The sequence below is a fragment of the Plasmopara halstedii genome (assembly GCF_900000015.1).
Source record: "Plasmopara halstedii genome assembly, contig: Scaffold_2881, whole genome shotgun sequence".
Lineage (NCBI taxonomy): Eukaryota > Oomycota > Peronosporomycetes > Peronosporales > Peronosporaceae > Plasmopara > Plasmopara halstedii.
Genome location: NW_020189786.1, coordinates 599,554 through 621,499, shown reverse-complemented (window position 1 = coordinate 621,499; position 21,946 = coordinate 599,554). Strand labels below are relative to the sequence as shown.

The 21,946-nt window shown below is 46.1% G+C and overlaps 8 protein-coding genes across 8 annotated transcripts; 7 read left to right on the top strand and 1 right to left on the bottom strand.

Annotated features, from left to right (window-relative positions):
• Positions 1 to 10,967: 10,967 nt before the first annotated feature.
• PHALS_05212 (dna photolyase cryptochrome) lies at positions 10,968 to 12,893 on the top strand (the record flags this gene model as incomplete). Its single annotated transcript, XM_024718904.1, has 1 exon — positions 10,968 to 12,893. The coding sequence occupies one exon, from the start codon at positions 10,968 to 10,970 to the stop codon at positions 12,891 to 12,893; it is 1,926 nt and encodes a 641-aa protein (XP_024584256.1).
• Positions 12,894 to 13,843: 950 nt separating this feature from the next.
• On the top strand, positions 13,844 to 14,263 carry PHALS_05211 (uncharacterized protein; the record flags this gene model as incomplete). The annotated part of the gene is made up of 4 exons (XM_024718903.1): positions 13,844 to 13,864; positions 13,943 to 14,022; positions 14,082 to 14,136; positions 14,210 to 14,263. The coding sequence occupies 4 exons, from the start codon at positions 13,844 to 13,846 to the stop codon at positions 14,261 to 14,263; spliced, it is 210 nt and encodes a 69-aa protein (XP_024584255.1).
• A 7-nt stretch (positions 14,264 to 14,270) lies between these two features.
• Positions 14,271 to 14,888, top strand: PHALS_15086 (uncharacterized protein). Its single transcript, XM_036407183.1, has one exon. The coding sequence runs from the start codon at positions 14,345 to 14,347 to the stop codon at positions 14,543 to 14,545; it is 201 nt and encodes a 66-aa protein (XP_036263432.1). The 5' UTR covers positions 14,271 to 14,344; the 3' UTR covers positions 14,546 to 14,888.
• Positions 14,889 to 14,890: 2 nt separating this feature from the next.
• On the bottom strand, positions 14,891 to 15,958 carry PHALS_05210 (homocysteine methyltransferase; the record flags this gene model as incomplete). The annotated part of the gene is made up of 2 exons (XM_024718900.1): positions 14,891 to 15,454; positions 15,527 to 15,958. The coding sequence occupies 2 exons, from the start codon at positions 15,956 to 15,958 to the stop codon at positions 14,891 to 14,893; spliced, it is 996 nt and encodes a 331-aa protein (XP_024584253.1).
• Positions 15,959 to 16,236: 278 nt separating this feature from the next.
• Positions 16,237 to 17,586, top strand: PHALS_05209 (major facilitator superfamily; the record flags this gene model as incomplete). Its single annotated transcript, XM_024718899.1, has 1 exon — positions 16,237 to 17,586. The coding sequence occupies one exon, from the start codon at positions 16,237 to 16,239 to the stop codon at positions 17,584 to 17,586; it is 1,350 nt and encodes a 449-aa protein (XP_024584252.1).
• Positions 17,587 to 17,717: 131 nt separating this feature from the next.
• On the top strand, positions 17,718 to 19,823 carry PHALS_05208 (dna photolyase; the record flags this gene model as incomplete). The annotated part of the gene is made up of 1 exon (XM_024718898.1): positions 17,718 to 19,823. The coding sequence occupies one exon, from the start codon at positions 17,718 to 17,720 to the stop codon at positions 19,821 to 19,823; it is 2,106 nt and encodes a 701-aa protein (XP_024584251.1).
• A 126-nt stretch (positions 19,824 to 19,949) lies between these two features.
• PHALS_05207 (uncharacterized protein) lies at positions 19,950 to 20,972 on the top strand (the record flags this gene model as incomplete). The annotated part of the gene is made up of 1 exon (XM_024718897.1): positions 19,950 to 20,972. One exon carries the CDS (start codon positions 19,950 to 19,952, stop codon positions 20,970 to 20,972), a length of 1,023 nt encoding a protein of 340 aa, XP_024584250.1.
• On the top strand, positions 20,971 to 21,572 carry PHALS_15084 (uncharacterized protein). The gene has a single exon (XM_024718896.2). The coding sequence runs from the start codon at positions 20,973 to 20,975 to the stop codon at positions 21,198 to 21,200; it is 228 nt and encodes a 75-aa protein (XP_024584249.1). The 5' UTR covers positions 20,971 to 20,972; the 3' UTR covers positions 21,201 to 21,572.
• Positions 21,573 to 21,946: the final 374 nt, after the last annotated feature.

Below are 21,946 nucleotides of genomic sequence, written 5' to 3'. Positions count from 1 at the left end.
AAGGTTAACGGCAAGTGGGGAATTGAGCACACTTATTGCGATCTCAATGCATCCACAACTCCGACACTATCAAAGAATGATGTGCTGCAGAACAGCTGATCGGTTGCGCTGTGGTCAATTCTGGACATTATATATGAAAGACAGCGCTATGTTAATGTGGTGAGGATTCCAAACAGGGTGCTTTAGAGTGGCTGGTTATACCACGGGAATTGTTAAATGCACCAGCAATATTCAAATATCTGGTTACACAGCTGTTTAATCTACTTCGTGACTTTGCGCAATATTTTACAATGAATCCGGCCTTATTCTTGCAGAGCAAGGAGATTAGATCGTTCGAATTCGTGAGCAAAGTCTTTACATCTGAGTAAGCTTTTACTAAAAATAGATAAGTTTTTTATAGGCGTCGACAAAATTTCTTTTCTGAGTTACTTCATTAGGATGCAGGGCTTGCGGACAGATTTCGCAAGAAAATGTTCATTGTAGATTGACCAAGTCATCTCCTCCAAATTGACTAGAGAAAGTTGTTTGGCTGAGCCAACAACTAGCACAAGAACAGCGAAAACTATGCTGACATGGCACGAACTTTCGCCAGCCTCCTTACAAGAATGAAACGTGGTAGTAGACTGCGATAGAATAGCTCTAAGTCTGTAACGACTGCTCTTGATAAGAAGCCACAAGCAATAAAGTATGATCTCGTCAATTTAAAGTACATTTGCCTGTCTCTGAGCCGATTTTGATCTATATAGATCATGCGTCGTTGCGCACAACGATGTCGTCACTGCATGTCTCTCAGAGAATAGCAAGACAAATGTCTTTCTTTGCCGAGTATGTATTTGAGGTAAAATATACACTGGGTCGTCTTTATGTGGTAATAGATGCGCTTTTGTGTCGCTTGAACTATAAATTGTTGCATGACACGATTGGGACATCACCAAGGTGGGGCGATACGTCCAGCGTATGGGTCAGACGCGACATGTGCTGCGTTGCCGAAAGCCTAATAAAGCAATGCGTCTAAGAGCTAATGTGTCGCTGTTTTGATTGTCTTAGCTCTCAGACATTCACAGTGAGATGAAATTTCAAAATTTTGCCATGAAGCGTAGCTAGTCTGATATCAGCAAGTCAAATTTGATTGACAGCTTCCCCAACTAAGACCAGAGCCGCTTTGTCAAAAGTACTCGTTGATGTATTAAACCATTTATGTAACGTGGAGCCTGTAGCGGCATGTACTATGAAATTCAGTGCCAACTCGAGAAGTTGGAGTAACCCGCTCTAGCACTTCAGGCTCTCTGTGCAAGTGTAACGGGGCTTCAAGTGATTTGGTATGAAGGGTGTGGATCGTACAAGGTGGTAAGACTACACGATGGTGTGGCTACACTTAAACAAGAAATCAGTACTTGGCTGGAAAAGCCAGTAGTTATATATTTGATTAGGATTTGCTATATAGATAGGAAAACCTATAGATTTGGCCAAGGCGGCTTTGCCGCGATTAAAACTACGAAATGCAGTTTACACTTTAAACGGGAAAGTTTATCAGTCTTGGATAAACATTGTCGTTTCTCTTGGAGTAAGCGGATTGCGGACCGCTACACTCTTTAGTATAGAACAAAGGCCATTGACCTTAACCAAGCTTGCTTCAAGCAGAATAGCTACGGCAGCCCACTGCAGCAAGTGCTTCGAAAAATATTCTCCACCATCCATTCACACGCTTTGTCTGATCATCTGTTTGCGGGATCCATTATGGTGCCAAGCACCATTGATCAATGTTCACCAAAGGTTCGCTGCAAAGCGCGAACATCTATCCGATTCATCGTCTTCAGACAAGCCGTGTTGGCAAACGACTTATCGACAAACAGTATGGCTAATACCTTATCGGACAAACGATCGTTGACAGCAGCAAAAGGAGCCATTCTGCTCATGCGGTCTACAAAAATCACAATGACGATTTTCCCGAACGCGCCTTTTGAAATTGCAAACACCATAAAAGTAGACAGCCAACACACCGTATGTGGCAATTTTTAATAGCTGAACCATTCCCCACGTGCGCACATACATATATACATGTTGAGTCACCAATGCATAGTGACCACCGGGCAGTATGTCTTGTTTCTATCAATGAGACCATATTATGTGCCTCACACATTTGAGGTCCTCTTGGTGAGGCAACACTACGCGCTGAGTGTGATAAAGGTCGTTGCTCATTACGGCAAGCGTTTAAAGGTGCAGATTTAGTTTCGCGAGCGACATATCTATCAGACGCATTGCTTTATCAGGCGTTCGGTAACGCAGCACATGTCGCGTTTGACCCATACGCTGGACGTATCGCCCCGCCTTGATGTCACAATCATGTCCTGCAACAACATATAGTTCAAACGACGTAAAAGCGCATCTGCCACAACATAAAGGTGACTTAGTTTATGTCTTATCTCAAGTACATACTCGGCGAAAAAAGACATTCGTCTTGCTATTCCCGGTGAGAGATGCGGTGACGACATCGGTGTGCGCAACGACGCATGATCTATATAGATCAAAACGGCTCAGAGACAAGTTCCGCTTGAAGTAATCAAGAGATTTGCACTCTCATGGACTCTCCTGGTCGCAACATTTAAGCGTGAACTTTAATTTACCCACTTGACTGGGCAGTTTCACTATTTCCAACTCTGTATCTGTCAAGTTAGTGCTGACTCGGCATTTCCGTCACACTATGACAAGGATGAGCCATTCTATTTATCTTCATAGCTAGCTCTTCTACTTCTGAATTAAAGTAGCCTTGCAACTTCACTTTCTCTGTTGCGAGAGCTATACAGATGCTTCTACCCTCCAAAATTTCTGGAACAAGAGACAACAGCCAGCAACTATTATTATTTGTCCCGCTACAGGTACATGCTGTAGAGCATCGTATGATTATCATCCTTACCGTCTCAATACAGATAAAAACTGGAGCATACAACCTACAATCACTCCTTACAGTCTCACTATGAGATCGTGGCTCACTGCTGCTTCTACCTTCCGAGGCACCTAAAAGTCTAGCTGCTATTAAATATACCCGTGTTCTGCATGGAATATATCGTAGCTACTTGTCCGCGCCAAAGCGATTCTGTTTCCTGGCAGAGGAAGCCTATTTTTTTGCCACTGGTTGAGTGTGAAGCACCTAGCATTCTCGACTTCTGTCGGATGATGGCTTGTGGCGCTCCAGTCGGGTCATAACTGAAATAAGATCGTATCTCAAGTTTTGATCCAACAACATTTCATGCTTTGTAGTGGACTATACGGAGGCATTAAATGAAGGTACATTTTTGTACCTTGTGTAAGTATTGCGGCAATGAATAAAAGAATATTTCAGTATGGTGTTTGTAACGGGGTTACACGTACCCTTGTATAAAAGGATGGGTCACACAAGATGGCGTGACCGTACAAAGTGTGGATTACGCAAGCCAGAATAATCACACATGGTGTGGCTACACCGTAACAAGAAGCCACTACGTGTCGGGACTGCCAGTAGTTATGCACATTACATTGGATTTTGTATTTAATCAGAAAAATAAGGTTTGAGATATAGGCGGCTCTGCCGCAACTAAAGCAATCAAATACGGTTGCAATTTTGAACGGAAGAGTACATTCGCCTTGAGTCAAGGTTTTGTGTACTCTTGAAGGTAGCGGATTGCGATTCGCTGCACGCGTGCTGATTCTAGTATAGAACATAAGGTCGGTGACCTATGCTTAGCTTCCTCTAACCAAAGAGCTATGGCAGCTTCACTACATTTGGTAGCACTCGTAGTCAGTCTACGCCTGGATCGTTTCGACTGATGCTCTGTGAAAATGAGGCAATTCTCCTTTTCGCTCCAGGACATGCAGGACGGGTTTACTAAGCTGATGTCCCTGCTCGACCCTGAGGGCGTGGAGCACATCCTTGCGCAAGGGCCCGAGGCCATAAGCGCGCCTGGAGGCTATTTCAAGTTATGAAAATTGCTCAGTTACAGCACCTACAGCAGAGGCCGTCTGCGTCGATTGCGTCCAAGATGCCACCGTCGACGACGGATGACTCTTCCCGACCCAGGCCACTCATGGGAGCGTTAAGACCTTCTGGGGTAAGGATGGAAAGAATCTCATGCTCGGTAAGAGAGGCCAAGATGGCTATGGCATTCGTCATGCTCCAGAACGAGCAACAGTGCGTAGTGTTAGCTATCCTTAAGATCAGGGGCCTAGCGCGAGAAAAGGGCACTAACGTGCAGTTCTTCGGTTAAAGCTGCGTTCCCTCCTGGAAGAAGCAGAAAAATCAGCTTTTGCTAGTGATCTCGCCGCAAAATCGGTCATATCGCGTGAGATCGCGTTTTCTTGCTACCCGACAAGGCTAGAAGGAGTTGGTGGTTTTAGTCCAAGCGTTGAGAGCTCTCATTGTCGGGAAGACAGCCGATCCTCTCCCCGAGGCAGTCGCAATGACCGTTTTTATGGAGGGCCTCCGCCCTGGCGTGGCCAGAATGGAAGTCTCTCGTGTAAACTCATATTCCTCTGGAAAAGCGGTATATAATGCCGAATTCAACTTTAAGTCGACACGACTTTGTTGGAATGCACACCCTCAGAGCTCGTCGAGCGGGCCTGGGCTAATAGACCTCAGCTATGCTCAGAAAGAGGAAGGAGATCTTTGAGTTGTCGAGCAGCTACATAAACACCCGACGGTGTTTTGTCTGTGGAGACACCCGTCACATTAGGACCGGTCGCCCCCTGCGCAAGGCGCGTAAAGGTTCGTCGAACTGACTTCCTGCTTCTAACCAGTCTGGTTTGTCGCGGTAATACGAGAAAGCCCAGTAGGCGCGGGGCGCCCTACAAGATAATAATTGAATACTGTTGAGCCTCTAAGAAGTAGAGGTCAGCAGAGCACATTCCCGAAGAGATGAACACGGAACGTGTATGGAAACCGAGCTTGCTGGCCGTGAAAGCAATCGTGAAGGGCTTTGAGAAGCCATGGAAGATCCTGATTGACTCTGGGGCGCCGGACAACTATGCTCGACGCTTAGCGATAAAAGGAAGTCAGCTGAATGCTGAGGCGCTGAAAGTGCGGTCGGGTGACATCGTCACTGTTCACTTAGCGACGAAAATTGTGCCTTGGTGCCGAAGGTCCCTGCAAACCACGGTGTCAAGTTTCTTAACTTTGATAGCGTGGAATCGCGGTTAAGACTTAGACTTAGACTCAAGGTATGATCTCATTTTTGGTGTGGCATGGCTGGAACACAATGAGCCATGGATCGATGAGAGGTCGAAGACCTTGAACGCTATGCCATATCTCCTGGTGGAGCCTTGGTGAGTCATAAACCCATCTCTGCTAGGAAGAAGCGCTATTGGCGTGGGCACTAGACCGGGACGGTCAATGGGCTGGATATCGGAAAATCCGAGCTGTCGAGCACCGAGGGTGAATTGGACAAGAGTCTCGAGCACGGGTTGCGGGCTACATGTGGAGCGGCACGTAACCCATTGAGCACTGCTCACGTTACGAAGAATTTGCTGCATGCCAAGAGTGGCATGGTCGAACGACGTCCGAGGCATCGAGGGCGAGGCCCTTGTGATGCGCGTGGAGTGGATCGTAATGCACTGAACACTGCTCACGTTTTGAAACAGTTGCTGCATGCGAACAGTGGCATGGTCGGACGAGAGCCGAGGCATCCTGAGCAAGGCCCTTCTGATGCTCCTGGAGTGGCACGTTATCCTCTGGACGAATACTGCGGAAATAGCGGCTTTTGGACGTATAATATCAAGGCTCCGATGGAGCAGGGAGTGGGGACACTGGACGACGCCGACTGCGTGTTCCCACTGGTCTCGATGATCTCGATGAGACGTAAAACATCTGTAGAGAGGAGGCGGCGATGCCGTATGATGTCTGCGAGACACAGAACGTCGACCCTGACCCAGGGTGTGTCTATAGAAGATAATAGCCCAGAGCTATATATCCTTGTCAACGGTATCACGGGAGAGGAAGACGATGACATCATCTTCGAGCCTCTATCCGAGGTGGATGCTCTTCTTGAGCTGGACCAGATGTCCTTCGAACAGTTTGTCGGTGCCTTGAAGGCAGACAATTTAGCCGAGGTGCTCATTATACAACCGAACTAGGAAATTAATTCATCGCCGTTCCTGAATGAAGCTGTCTAGGAGGACACTAAAAGGGTGCTGAACACACGAAGTGTATCGTCGATACTGAAGGACCCCTCGCTTATCCTTTGGTAAAGGAGTTTCAAGACGTCGTCCCCGAAGACCCGACCTTCGGACCGAGATGTGTGTCATAAGATTGACCTGGTACCGGGAACCAAATACTGCGTAACACACCAATGGCCCCTGCCCAAAGAGCAGTGGTACGTCGTTGACGCCTTTTCCGCGTTAAGCACGACACAGAAATGGTGCGTGAAAGTAAGTCCCCCCTTTCGACACTCACTTTTTGTGTCCGGAAGCCGAACGGCAAGTGGCTTATCGTCCACGCTTACAATACGCTAAACGCCGCCATCATTCCGGTACAGACGCCGATTCCTGGAAAGGATGTTCTCCAGAACAATATGGTTGGCTGTGCAAAGTACAGCGCACTCGATTTGGCCGGTGATTATTACCAATTGCTCATGAAAGCGAGTGATGTTCCGCTGATAGCGGTGAGTACTCCGAGCGGGATGCTCTGGGAGTGGCTGGTGATTCCCCACGGGCTGTCAAATACACCAGCAACATTTAATTGTCTTGTGACGCAATTGTTCAGGGTATGCACAAACATACTTCAATGGCATCTTCGTCCAGAGATGGAGGGACAGATGAGGAAAACCACATCGTTCATTTAAGAGCGGTGCTCGAGTGCATGCGCACGAATAAGCTGTATGCTTTAGTCGATAAGTGCATCTTCGGCGCAGACGAAATTCCCTTTCTAGGGTGCTTCATTGGAGAGCGTGGCCTTCGAGCGGACCCCCCTAGGGTCAGGATCATTGTAGACTGGCCGGTTCCGAAGAACCAAAAGGAATTGCGCAAGTGGCTTGGCCTCGTAAACTACTTGCACAAATATAGCGCAAATTATGCAGAAATGGCACGCTAATTGTCGAATCTTCTTCAGAAGAATACATAATGTGTTGGGATACCGAGCATCGGAAGGCCATTAACAGGGTCAAAGACAGCTTGCTTCATGCACCGATTTTGGGGTTGCCAGACCCCGATCGTCCTTTTAGTGTCGTCTGTGACGCTTCGGACTTTGCCATCGGCTGTACACTGCTGCAATCAGACGCCGAGGGGTGATATCGGGTGATCGCGTTCAAATCTCGCCAGCTTAAGGCTGCGGCGAGGAAAAACCAGTATACATCAAAAAGTTACTTGTGATGAAGTATGCACTTGTCAAGTTCAGGGTGCACATGCTTGGCTTAACGCAGTTTGTGATCTTCACAGATCATGCGTCATTACGCACTGCGACTCAGTCGCATCACCACTCGCAGAGGTTGTCCACGCAGCTCTACTACTTCGCAGAATACAACTTCGAGGTGAAGGATAAGCCAGAAAAGCAGAATGCTTTGGCTGATGCGTTGTCACGCAGACCGGATTATTTGCTTGCTCATGTCACGACGGTGAAGGAGTAAGTAACGGATTTGATCCACGCTGCATACTCGGATGATGGTATGTGTATAGCGCTGCTACAGGTTCTCGGGAGCAAGGAGTTTGAAAGCTCGGACAAGATATTTTAAGCGCATTTGCGCGCACGATTACACCGATATTCGTTGAAATACGGTTTGCTGTATTATAGCACCAATTTAACGGATACGCCACGAATTACCATTCCACACGATATGAAATTGAAATATCGTATCTTCTATGAGGCCCACGACACCCCACTCAGAGGTCATCTCGGTCGTGATAAGACGTACAGCTTGGTGAGTTGCCACTATTTATGGCCCAAGCTGTTCAAATGGACCAGCACATATGTGCGCACGTGTGAGACGTGTTAGAGGGTGAAACTCTCCAGATGCGGCGCCGCTGGCCAGTTTACCGGTACGCTCTGGGTGTTGGCAGTACATGAGTATGGACTTTGTGTTTGGCTTGCCGAAGGACTCGGCGGTCAACACGGGTGTGGTGGTCTTTGTGGACCGTTTGAGCAAGATGGCTCACCTTGCGGTAGTGCCGGACACCGTCGACGGTGTCGGTACAGCGACTCTGTTTTTCGATTGTGTCTCTCGACAGCATGGACTCCCGGAGTCAATTGTCTCTGATAGAGACCCGCACTTCACTGGGAAGTTTTGGTCTTCGATCTTCATGGTGCTGGTCACCAAGTTGGCTATGTCAACAGCGGACCATCCACAAACCGGTGGTCAGACTGAGCGCGTGAATCGCGTCGTTGAAGGTGTTCTTCGCAGCGTCTGCGCTGAGATGCCGAAGCGCTGGGAGCGCCATGCTGCCATTTGTAGAGTTTGCTTTGAATAATGCAGTGCATTCATTTACCGGCTACACGACGTTCTAAGTGAACGGGCTTGTATATATTCGTGTCCTGTTGACGCCGCCATCCCATGGCTCAGGACTTGATGGGGGAGGAATGGACGAACGGCTAGCAGCTGTCAGCCACCTCACTATCCGAAAATAAGTTGATGACTTCATGTCTACCAGGACAGTGCCCTACGGCATGTTTGTGATGCGACGGCTGACGGTCAGGACATGCAAAAAGAATATGTAGATAAAATAAGCAGAAGAAATGCTGAAATTCGAAGACCTGGTTTTATCAAATGCTAAAAATTTTCCTACAAATGTAGTTTCTGCTGTCTGTAAGATAACCCCCCGTTCATGGTTTAGCGGACCTCTTACGGCCGTGGCCAAGCGAGGCGGTTCCAATCCATTGGGATTTCTTGTGGTACCAAAAAGCGAGCTCGTAGAGCTATCTGCTGACCAAGATCAGCTTGTGTAGTGGCCGGGGGGACCGTTTACGTAGATGTCTAACGATCGAGTGATCGCGCTTTAGCTTCCGTAGCGGGATTTGCCAAGAAGAAGCTGTACTTCACACGAGGGTATAGGACCGAACGTGGATACGAGCGCATGAAAGCAGCCCTGTGGGCTACCCTTCAATTGCTGCTCCTGTGCCTTGAAGAGGCAATACCACTTCCCCGTAAGTCGAGAGGTCGGGGAACGGACACGGTGTCCGCAATATTCGAGCTGGGCTCACGTCGCGCCGTTGGCGCATCTCATCCTCCTCGTCTTCCCATGCTGGAAAAAGCGTATTAGACTCGTAGTCGACTTCCTCCAACTTCTCGACGATGAGATGTGCTTCCCGTGAAGCCGGAGACGAACTGTCCGGAGATGCCCCCTGCGCAAAAGAAAAAGGGCTTTGCCCGCGGGCGCTCTCGGAACCAGCCAGGCCGGGTGTTTTGCGTGTCATAGACAAAGGGCTCTTAGAGCGGAAAATGTTTAAGGTTGTTTTTAAGAATGTAACGGTGTCTCAGACACGCGAGCCTTGTGTGAGGCGACTGCTAATTGTGTATAATGGATATTCACAATTTTAATGGGGGAGAGTGTAACGGAAACACGCGTACCCTCGTATGATAGGGCGGATCGCACAAGATGGTGGCACCGTACATAGGTGGGATTACACAGGCTGGTATAATCACACACTGTTGTTGCTACACCGTAACAAGAAGCCACTACGCGGTAGGATTGCCAGTAGTAATGCGTATCGATTAGATTTTACTAAATCAATTAGCTTTCGCTATATCATTAGGGAAATCCTAAGGTTTTCGATATTGGCGGCTCTGCCGCAACTAAAACAGTTAATTACAGTTTTAATTTTGAGCGAAAGATCGCCTTTACCTATGTTAAGGTTCTAAGTACTTGGAGGTGGCGAATTTCGATCCGCTTCACTCGTACTGGATCTTGTAAAGAATGTAAGGTCGGTGGCCTTAGCTTAGCTTTCTCTAAGCAAAGAGCTACGGCAGCCCAGCTGCCCTAAAGATTGTTAATCTAGTGACATTCGAACATTACATGTTCCATCCTCGCAGTGATACAGTCCTTTCAAGACTCGGTCGTGCCGCAAACTGCTTACACCGTTTTCAAGACTAAGGCGTTGGCACTGCAGTTTGGCCGTATAGTGAGTACCATTGTCATGACCTCCCTGTATCACGACTTCCACTGTCATGCAACAATTAGTTTTTCTTCTCAGCTGGTGAGGATGGATCTTATGCATCTATGAGACTCAAAATGTCTTTGGAAAGGAAGTAGCACTGGAAATAGAAACATTTTCTTATATAACAACAATGCCCTGACTGCTACACGCCAGAAAAACCGATATTCCGGTACTTATAAAAATCCAAAATTCATACCATGTCTATGTACCGTATCGGTTTGTTTGAACACAGCTTTTTTCAATGTAAAAAGGGCTAAGTACACAAAAGCGAACAGTATTCAGTTCGCTACATCGTCGTCTAACAGCGCAACCAGCGCTGAATGGCGATGATAGAATCGAACACCATTGAATGTGTTTCACAGTAAGAAATGATAGTGCAGCCTTGGAGAAAGATCTCGCCCCTCTTCCATCTCAGCTGTCCACCTTTTCATTGATGTTCCAACCTCCTGCTCGTTTTAAGCCTAAATAGTCACATACATACATTGATCAATGATCTTTTAGATCAAGGCATTTCCGCGACGCTTCCTCAAGCCCGAACATTCTGTGCGACTCGTCTGACTAGAATCATAAAAGTCACTCGTGGACATATTATGACTATACTTTTTACAAGCCGTCTATTTTACAAGGACGAAGAGGTTCTTTCAGCGCCTTTTGTTTCAATGTCATCTTCCGCTGCCTTCCTCGTACCGTCACTTACTAAATACCGAGCGTTTTCACATCCAGGTATTCTAGAGTCAAATCTCATTCTTGAACACAACCGAACCCGCCTGAACTTTTGCATGGAAGCTTACCGACGATTGGTTACCTTACATTTAAAGTAGTGGGCAAGCCACACTTATCTTTACACGTCACAGTCATGACTAGGAAACGGCTGCGCCACGCGTCAGTGCACAATGTGGACGACCCCATGGTGCTTCAGCATTGTCAGATTGACGTTAATGTTGCAGACGAAGAGAATACAAGTATCTCCAAATCTCATAGCAATCTTATTGACAATTTTGGTCCTGCACCAGAACACCCTAAACGACGAGCTCTAGTCTGGTTCCGTCGCGACTTAAGACTGCATGACAACTTGGCACTCGACGCAGCAATGCGTGCGCAAGAACAATTTTGGCGCGCAACTAATGAGGACATGGCGCTATTGCCTATTTACATTCTCCATAAACCGAAACGTCAGCGTTGCGGAGCTGTTCGATTCCAATTTCTATTGGAAGCAATAATGGATGTGGCTATTTCCATTGAGAAAATGCATGGTCGACTGCTAGTGCTGAGAGGAGACGCTGAGCACGTATTACACACTGTCATGGCCGCATGGCACATCACTGATCTCTTCTTTGAGGCTGGGGTCATGCCTTACGCCGTTGAGCGCGACTCTCGCGTCCGTGCTATTGCAAAGTCGCTAAATGTCAACGTCACCATGATACGAGGGGGGACTTTGTATGATCCACATGAAATCATTCGGTTAAATGGCGGAGTACCGCCAGACGAGTACGAACGACTTTTAGAGATCACTGAAAAGATGCCGCAACCCACACAGCCCATTCCCGCGCCATTTAAACTTCCACATGCTGCATCCTTCAATACAAAAGAATTGTATTTCTTATTAAAGAGTTATTGCCATGACCACAACTCAGAAGTTGCAGATGCAATTGCTGGAATTAACGTTAATACTGAAAAAAACGATACGACACTATTTGTAGTACCACCTCTCACGGTATTTGGACTCACGCCTCCAGATCCACATACGACCTTAATTGGAGGGGAAACTGAAGCTTTGAAGCGTCTGGACGAATTCTGTGAAGATGAACGACGCGTAGGTATGTTTGAAAAGCCAAAAACATCTCCAGTTTCCGTTGATGTGCCATCTACGACGTCGTTAAGTGCGCATTTGACTTTTGGGTGTCTAAGTGCACGTGAGTTCTTCTATCGCATCATGTTCATCCAGCTGCAATTTTCCCAGCGTCCTGGATTCCCCGTACAAGTGACATTGGAAGGTCAATTGATGTGGCGAGAGTTTTTTTACTGTTATGCATGTGGAACCCCAAACTTTGACTCATTTTATAGTAACCCTGGATGTAAACAGATAGACTGGCGCTTGCTTGCAATGAAAGACGATATAGTGAATGACCACAATATGTTAGAAGCAGACGAAAAGCTTGCTGTACGGCAGTTGGAGTGCTGGAAGGAGGGTCGTACAGGTTTTCCCTGGATTGATGCTGTTATGCGTCAAATAAATCAGGAAGGCTGGACGCACCACGCTGGACGCCATGCAGTTGCGTCCTTTTTAACACGTGGAGTGCTCTATATTTCATGGCTACAAGGCGCGTTGTACTTTCAAGAGAAATTGATTGATATGGATTGGGCCTTAAACATTGGGAACTGGCTTTGGGTCAGTGCAAGTTGTTTTTTTACAGATTACCGCCAAGTGGCGTCTCCGTCCACATTTCCTCAACATTGGGATCCCCATGGGCATTTTATTCGAAAGTACATACCAGCACTCCGTAACATGCCGGATAAATTTGTATACGAGCCGTGGAAAGCACCACTGAAAGTGCAACGGGACGCTGATTGTCTTGTTGGCAAAGATTATCCGTTTCCAATAGTTGACAGCAAGCTGGCGATGTCGCGTTGTGCTGCTGGGATGAGTCATGCATTTTCGGACACAGAGACAGCGGCCGTTATTAGCGATCGAAAGCTTACGGAAGAGTCGGAGACTTTGTCTTGGAGCGCAGATGACATGTGCTACGGCTACCGAAGTATTGCCAGTAGCTCACAGCTTTAACATTAGATACCTTTGGTACCGCTAGGAATTATTTTGTTTAATCAATGGATATTGTGTGAATAGTGCGTAGTGGGGTTTTCAGAGCTATGTGACGTAGTCGCAACATCGTGCTTAATGCTGTGCCTATCCTTGCAGCAAGTTGTTGAACCGTTCTTGGATTTGCAGATGGGCAAAAGATACGTTATGCAATTTGTTAGTACATAGGTCAAGAATTTAGCGCCACTGTGCAAATATTTTCGCTTTTTTTTCCTCACACATATGCAATCAAATTTTTCGATGCTGACTAAAAATAGCGGTACTAATGTCGTAAGCCTTTTCGGTGAGCGTATAATGGAAATTACGAGCAAATTGCCGTGTTATTCATCCTGTTGTGCATGCTGATAGCGGCGAATGGTGTGGATTTGCCCGTTAAAATGAAAGAGAGCTAAATTTTCGACCATAATACTCTTCGACAGAATTGTGCAAGGATTTTCCCATCAAGGCCGCACTTTTTCCTGAATTGGACATTTTCAGAAAAAACTGCAAGAAGATAGCTTCAAACTATCGAATCGACGATGGGACAGGAAGTCTTAGGGAAACTTTTCTGAATTCTCGAATTTACGTTAATATACGCTTTAATTGGTCATGTAAACGTAAAATATTACAACTATGACTGTGACGCAGAAAAGATGTACTCGACCATGTTCACGTAAATCTCTAATTTCATTCACCTCGCCATATTCGCGAAGGAACACGCGACAGCTCTCTACTGATCACGCATGGGTGCGTGACGATTGACGTTGAAGTGTAACCACAAGTGGGAATTGCTGAATCTCGCTTTCAATTGATTCTGTCAAGTGGCGAGACTTGATTCAATTGAGTAAGCAGAAATGAAAATTAAGATTTGTCGTCTCTTTTACGTATTATCGTGCAAAATTGTTACGCGAAATTGATAATTCCTTCTGGATTAAATGCGTGACCCAACTTGCCATGTATGTAGCGCCTTTTTTTATTTTTCAGTATTGTCGAGGCTGTGCGTTTTGAAATTCTGTCTGCACGCAAGTAAATAGACGTACATTCTTTACAAGCAAGACTTAAGTGAGACTATTCACTTTTGTGTAAGTTTTCTGCTCTGCAGTAACGAAGTGAAGTGTGTTTCGTTTATTTATCTATATGACCAAGTCAGTCTCTAAACTCTTTCATATGAAGGCGAAAGTTACAAATGCTACATCAACAATCAACTGTGAAATTAAACAAGTACATGGTACGGAAGCTCTTTTATTATTTGACAATGGTAGTTCGAATTACGATGTGAAACAAGCGGATGTTAACGACAGGCTCGAATGATAAGTGATGCAACAACAAGAAAGTCGGAATTTTTCTTTATTTAATCAAATTCTTGCAAACAGGAACTTCAAGTCCGGGAAATGATTGCTTGAAAATCAATTAAGTAGGCTGAAAAAAAAAACGATATGCAGCTCAACAGCTCAATGAAAGCGCTTACAAGGTTAATGCAGGACAAGGAAGGGAATGCGGTTCACCTTGAACAAGCAGTTCGGGTGGGCAGCAACGGCGGCAGTGCTTATGTGTCTTGCTTTCTATCATCTACAGACAGCAATAAAAAGTGTTGTTTGTGTCGTTTCACATTATTGATGTCTAGCATACGACAATAGTACGCGACGGGAAAGCAAAAATATTCCTACCACATTTCAAGTCTAACATTGCTGTGGTACAATCACGCATGGTCATCGATGAAGACAGTGAATCGATTACAGCGAAATCAATCGACACGCTTACATTGGTAGTATGTACAAAGAGAAATGGAAAGTATTGCGACCAAAATTGAAGCTTCATGTTTCAGAAGACACTCTGGCAGAATAATGGTGCAGGGGGGACTCAGCAACGTTTGCATTTGTTTGCACTGTCTTCGCAGTCAAAAATGGCAGCCCGTATATCAAGTCCTCATATCCATCATTTGCTGAGTAAATTGCCACACCACCTGACATTCGCCTGACAAATCACAAAAGCTGGTGGCGGGCAAAGTATTCACGAATGGCACGAATATCGTCTGGAGACGTACGGCAGCAGCCGCCGAAGAAACGCGCGCCAGCAGCGTACCACTTTGGCAAGTATTCCTCCCAAGAACTGTACCCATTAACGCCACCCACCGGTAGCCACTTCTTATTAACACCATCCCAATCTTCACCGCTATTGGGATAGACAACCTTGGGCCAGAAGCAGTCCAACTTAAGCAACAAACTTTCGACATATTGCGGTGGGGTACAGTTGATACCAATCGCTAGCAGCTGCGATGGATCTTTAAGCTTCCTTAAGATCTCTCCCACTCGTGCGATCGGCTCACCGCTGTTAAGCTCAAGGCTATTATGACAGGCGACAGCCACTATGACGTGAGCGCTTGGAAACTCGTTCATCAAGTCTACAAAGGCTTCGACCTCCACAAGACAAGGGATTGTTTCACAAATCAAGAAATCGGCTGATGAATAATTCGAAAAGAACGCAAAGCGATGTCTGTGCCAGGCCACGAGGTCTTCTTTGGTCTTGCCATAATCTCCGCGGTACTCCTGGTCATCATTTCACGAGATGAGTACGGTATTCTTACACGTGCAATTCAACTCTTGACTACTACAACTCACGGATCCATCAGCTAATGCAGCACCATAACAGCCAATGCTAGCACCGACAAGAGGCTGCAATCGTTTGCTCGGTTGTAGCCCATTCCATACGGCGTCGCGTGCCTGCACGCCCAAGTCAATACTCTTTGCAAAGAGCTTCTCGACGTCTTCAATAGTTGTAACGCCTTCGCGTTTGAAACCGTCAACGGACGCTTGGTAGCTGACGGTGGTAGCTACGTCAGCACCTGCGAGAAAATAGCTCCTGTGTGCATTGACAACCACTTCTTGAAGATGTTGGTTCTTATCCAGAAGTAGAGAAGAGGACCAGAGACTGCTGGCGTTTAAATCCACGCGAGGATCTTTCTCCAGTTCGGTCGCAAAGCCACCGTCCAACACAACGACGCGATTCGTGTCGCTTAGAAACTGCTGTAGACCAACCAACGCAGGGCTCATGGCGACAAGACAGAGTAAAACGCGTGACAATACTCGATGGCTGACAGCTGCACTTTTAAGCAAATCAAAACACGGTTCAACGTAATGATGCAAGAGGATTGGTGAACCGAGCGTTTCCGGCGCTGCGATAATTTAAGGTCAAGCATGACATCTGTCCCGAATTTTATATAGTAAGTTATTGACGGGACTTAATCTGGAAGGAGGGAAAAAAGTGCGAGTCAAGATTACAGAGTCTTCATTTACCAATTTCCACAACAGGTAGTAAACGTCTATTTGTGATGTGTCCGGTAAAGGTTTCAAGCAAAACACCTCTCGTGGCGCCTCCACAATCCTCGCACTCGCTATGGCAGCCAAAGCTTATGTACCTCGTTAGCAATGCATGGACATCGGCGCAGATGAATTATTTAACTATCTTTTATCAGCAGACAGCGCAGTTTTCCAAAATGCAGATTGGCGTTTTACAGACTCTTCCATGTGTATGCACATTAGTGGCACCACCTCTCTGGGGCGCTGTCGCTGATCACATTCAGAACCAGCGATTTATTCACATATTGTGCATCATCACGGGTGCGCTACTCATGTACGCTTCGCAATTTGTTTATTGGTCCTTCAACTGGATGGTTCTCTTCGTCATTTTATCAAATTTTCAAGTGGCTCCAACTGGTTCGCTATTGGATCATACTGTGCTTAATCTTCTTGATAAGGTTGGTGGCGAATATGGCAAGCAGCGCTTGTTCGGCGCGCTCGGCTTTGGAGCGGGAGCCTACATTACAGGCCTAGTCGTAGCTGTCGCCGGCATTTCTTGGTCTTTTAATTTGAGCTTAGGGCTTGGACTGACATCGTTGCTGGTAATACGTACAATTCCTCCTCTTGAAGACAACCATTTTCTAGAAGACGTCGAACTAGATGGTGGAGCGATGAAAAATCCGACGTTTTTGGACAACATTCGATTGATATACGGAAAAGCGGACGTGGTTGTGCTATTTTGTGTTGTATTCTTCATGGGAATAATGTATGGAGTACTCTCAAGCTTCCTTACACTAAATTTGTACAATCTTTCGGGTAATGATGCTCAGATCGTGGGTATAGCTATCATGTGCGAGACTGCGTCAGAGTTGCCGGCATTTTTCTATTCGCACAGAATTATCAATCACTGCGGCATCGTTAATGTGCTGCTATTGTCAATCTTTGGCTACTTTTTACGCGTATCGTATTGTGCTATCATGACAAATGCGTGGACTGCCATCCCGTTTGAATTTCTACATGGTGTGACTTACGGATTAGCGTGGGCAGTGTGTACGCAATACGTGTATTCAGCAGCTCCTCCTGGATGCGAAGGCACAATAATGGGTGTATTGAATGCAGTACAGAACGGACTTGCTCGTGGCGTTGGCACACTCATCGGTGGGTATTTTTACCAGAATTATGGCGCTCGCGTCATGTGGCTTGTAGCGGATCTAGGCGTACCACTGTCTCTATTTGGCCTTCTTGTGTTTGCACGCCTCAAAAAGAAGACCAAAGCAGCAGTTGAGACATACTTAGAGGAGGCTGAGATCTTCTCACCTCATCCGGGCAACCCGCAAGCGCTTATGCCACATGCTAGTCAGAGGTTCGATGAGATACATTAGACTGGCATTGTGTAGCTTATCTATATAATAAACATAAGACTTATAAAATTCATTGTATCTTATAAAGTGTAAGACCACACTGAGTTCTTTTGACCTTCTTGTGATTAAATAAATCTTCGATCTTCAGTTGTATGTCGGACCAAACGCCATCGTCCTTACTGCCTTCCGACGACACAGCGGATGACGCAGATCTTGCGTACTTTGCATCTTCGCTACTAGACGCTTCTGATGGTGATTCAAGTTTATTAGAATCAACGCTGGATGCTGCAACACTTGATGCCGTGGACGCAGCCATCAACGCGCCTCAAGAGCTTGTCTCCGATAAGCTTTCAACGTCTGATTTACTACAACAGCAATCTCAACGTCAATCGAATTTGGTTGAGCCCAGTTTAGTGAATGCTGGGTCCAGAATGAGCTCTGAAGATAATCAAGAGGACATGAGGGTATTAATGTGGTTCCGACGTGACCTACGTGTGCACGACAATTTGGCGCTTTGTGCAGCTTTGAAACACATAAAACAATACCAATTGAATACTGATAACCGCAAAATGATCTTTATTCCGCTGTACATTGTACACCGCCCTAAGATCATGCGCTGCGGTGTTAATCGTTTCCAGTTTATGCTCGAGAGCGTTTCAGATTTGGCCAGCGCGTTAACTGCGCGGGGATCGCGTCTCGTAGTAGCCAGAGGAGACGGATTGCAGGTATTAAGACGTTTGCTACCTGCGTGGCGCATCACGCATCTGTTTTTCGATGGAGCGAGTGAGCCATTTGCTATTGATCGAGATAATCGAGTAGTGGAGTTAGCAAGACGATTAAATGTCCGGACACATGTGACACAAGGGTACACGCTCTACGATCTGAATGCAGTAATTGCAGAGAACGGAGGTGAACCACCAAAGACATATACGGCTTTTTTACGTGCACTAGCTCTGCAGCCCAAGCCACCAAAACCACTCCCGACGCCCGTGAAAGTACCACCGCTTGGTCATCTTCCAAGTGAGCTTTATCAGCAAGTGGTGGACTATTGGAGAAATCGATTAAAACCTGATCCGTTGGCGGATGTAAAGGAGGAAAAAGCTGAAAACAATGGTGTTGAACAAGAAGAAAAAGATGATGATCCGGAAGTGATGATAAAGCAACTTTTGGAGATTGCAGGTCCAGAACAACAATTCACGCTTCCAGAGGTAACGGACTTTGGCTTCGAGGTTCCTGATCGTCATCCGTTTATCTACGGTGGAGAGCAAATTGCACTCAGCATTCTACGCGACTATTGTCGCAATGAAGGCCGCGTCGTTCGATTTGAAAAGCCAAAGACATCTCCAGCACAAACGACACCTTCCGCTTCGACCACGTCGCTGAGTCCGTATTTGTACTTCGGCTGTATCAGTCCGCGAACATTCTTGCATCACGTACGAGGCATCCAAGAACTCCATGCAAAGGCATTATCAGCTACACCTGTAAGCTTAGACGGACAGCTGCTTTGGCGTGAGTTTTTCCACTGCCATGGCCGAGCCAATCCATATTTCGATAAGATGGAGGAGAGTCCGACCTGTCTACAGATTGACTGGCGATTACATAAAATTCCAGAAAAAGAGGAAGAGATGACCGATGATGATAAGCTCGCTCGGTCGCAATTTAACGCTTGGACTGAAGGTCAGACGGGCTTTCCATGGATCGACGCAATCATGACTCAACTTAAGAAAGAGGGATGGATGCATCACTTAGCACGCCACTCGGTCGCGTGCTTCCTCACTCGCGGTGATCTGTACATCTCATGGGTACGAGGACTTGAGGTCTTTCAGGAACGACTTATTGATCACGACTGGAGCATTAACGCTGGCAATTGGTTGTGGCTCAGCAGTAGCTATTTCTTTTCAGCGTACTTCCGAGTGTACTCGCCATCGACATTTGGTAAGAAATGGGACCCTGAAGGCTTATTCATTCGCAAATACGTTCCAGCTCTAAGCAAAATACCGGTAAAGTACATTTATGAGCCTTGGAAAGCGCCCATGACTGTACAACACGCTGCTGGTTGTCTCATTGGCAAAGACTATCCGTTTCCGATCGTGGACCACAAAATTGCGATGCGTCGGTGCATGGCAGGCATGAAGAAGTCATACGCCATCAATAAGTATGGTACACCTCCTATCGTGCGACCGCCCATCAGTCCCCGATCAAAGCGTCCGCGTGAAAACTCAAGCTCTTCCGAGACGTCGGAAGAGTCGACATTGTAAGCAACTACAAAATGATTGACAAAGTGAACGTGACGTCACTGCAAAAAGATGGCGTCACGTGATGTGAAAGATTGTTCTCTCTTATTATCGATGTGAATCGATAATATTTTGATAGAGAAGAGATTGATGGACGATGAGCAATTTTTTTGCGCTACTATTTCGCAGGCAAAAATGCAGTTGACCTCTCGCTCGCGCATACTTCAATTGGCGGTGGTGGTTGGAGTGACAATTGGGATTGTAGTGGTGTTTTTTGCCATCACTAAAACGGATCGACGAGTTGTCTCGATTCGAGAACATGTTCGCTGCTCGGACAATAATAAGAGAACCCATTTGTTTGGCGTCGGGTGTCCTGAATTTAAAAAGAGATTATTGCAAGACGACCATCCTTCAGCTTTATTTCTGAATGATGACGATGTATGGTCTTCGCATGAAGACGTAAACGAAAAAAGAGAGCGTTCGAATCGACATGGTAGTCCACTTCGTGATGACGACGATCACCCTGGTCCATTTGATAACGAAAGCAAAGACCTTGATAATTGGAAGAATAAAGGTAATGAGGAGAATCAAAGTGAAGACAGCGAGGAGAATAATTCTGATGATCAAGAGGAAGACGAGAAAGAAGCCAGCAAGGAGAATAATTCTGATGATCAGGAGGGAGACGAGAAAGTAGCCAGCGAAGATAAAAATACACAAAATGAACAAAACCTGAATGGTCCGGAAAATGGTGCTGATAATATTCAGTCAAGTGTTGCCTCGAGTCTAGCTGGTATTAATATTGGCAACACAATCATGATTATTAACGTTGGCAGAAGTGCGACTAACGGCACTTATCCTGGTGAAAATGAACCGGTCGCATCGGCTTCTGACTGTTTGGGAGTCAGCGGTGCTGATCGCTCCGCTATCAGTTCTGCTGCTGTTCGGGCATTTTGCGACTCGGCTAATTGTAAATTTGCAAACGCAAACGAGACTTCCGTCGTCAACTCACGCCCGACTTTAAGCTCACTCAAGCCTTCGCTGGATGATCTCAGAAGAAGAATAGGTAATGACGTATCGCAGGGAATTGCTAATGATGGTGGAGTCAACGGAATGGGAAATTTGAAGTGGTTGCTGCTTCTCATTATCGTGATAACAACTATGTTTGGGAAATAGATGAGCAGACGCATTGTAGTCAAACTGATACTTGAAACTTGCGCATTGAGGCCTTTGCGTGATAAAAAAATCGATGTGGAAATTTTTCAATCATCCGACACGACACTCAAAATTCATACTCATGTCACTACAAATCGAATGTGCTGCAACAATGCTCATGATTTACGCCTACATTATGTAACGCGTATTGTAGCAAACGTTGAGCCAATTACAGATCAATTATTTTAGTCCTGTTAGTGTTGGCACAAAAGATTAAAGAAGCCGTTCCCATCCTTCATTCTTTTGTATTTTTTCCAATCATCAATAAAAATGTCGAGTGTCTGCTCTAGTCGACTGTTCATCAAGGACGCATTAATACCGAGTGGCTGGCTGACTGGCTCTAGTTTTGACCAGGTTCCGAAAATGGCACCTTTCTTAAAGTTTAACGTTCCATAATACGGTCGCTGACTGAATATGTGCCATATGTGGGTTTTGACTTGGCTGATGATAAAAGTCGACAAGACGGCTCATAAACTGTACTCTGTTGCGCATTTATATTGCTATGACGGTGCCTAAGATATATGCAAATTCAGAATATCAAGTGTTTTAATGAGCTTAAGAGTCCAGAGTCAAGAAAGTGCTTGTTTGGTAAATTTGAACCTGTAAATTTTCGACCCAATTGGCACCTCAGTCCTAACCGCGTCTACTCGACCACCAAGATATGACCAGTTCTAGGTTTACTTCAAATTACACAACATAACGTTGATTAGAAGGCTGAAGTTAATTTACTTAAACTTAGTGAACAATGTTACAAGCGCCGCTGTTTCGTATTGCACTTTAATTTCCTAGCATGATAAATTTACAGCTAGCCACTGAATGGCCGTCTTGCGCCGGTGTGGAGAGCAACAGGTGGCCCACTCTCACGTGGACCCATCAGCAGATACTTATGCTTGAGAAATCGATAAGCGTGCAGCGGGACTGCCGTGGCAAATCGT

Excerpts from the sequence above, each read along its gene's own strand:
- PHALS_15084 (XM_024718896.2), top strand. The coding sequence starts at position 20,973 with ATGAGCAGACGCATTGTAGTCAAACTGATACTTGAAACTTGCGCATTG.
- PHALS_15086 (XM_036407183.1), top strand. The coding sequence starts at position 14,345 with ATGCAGCTCAACAGCTCAATGAAAGCGCTTACAAGGTTAATGCAGGAC.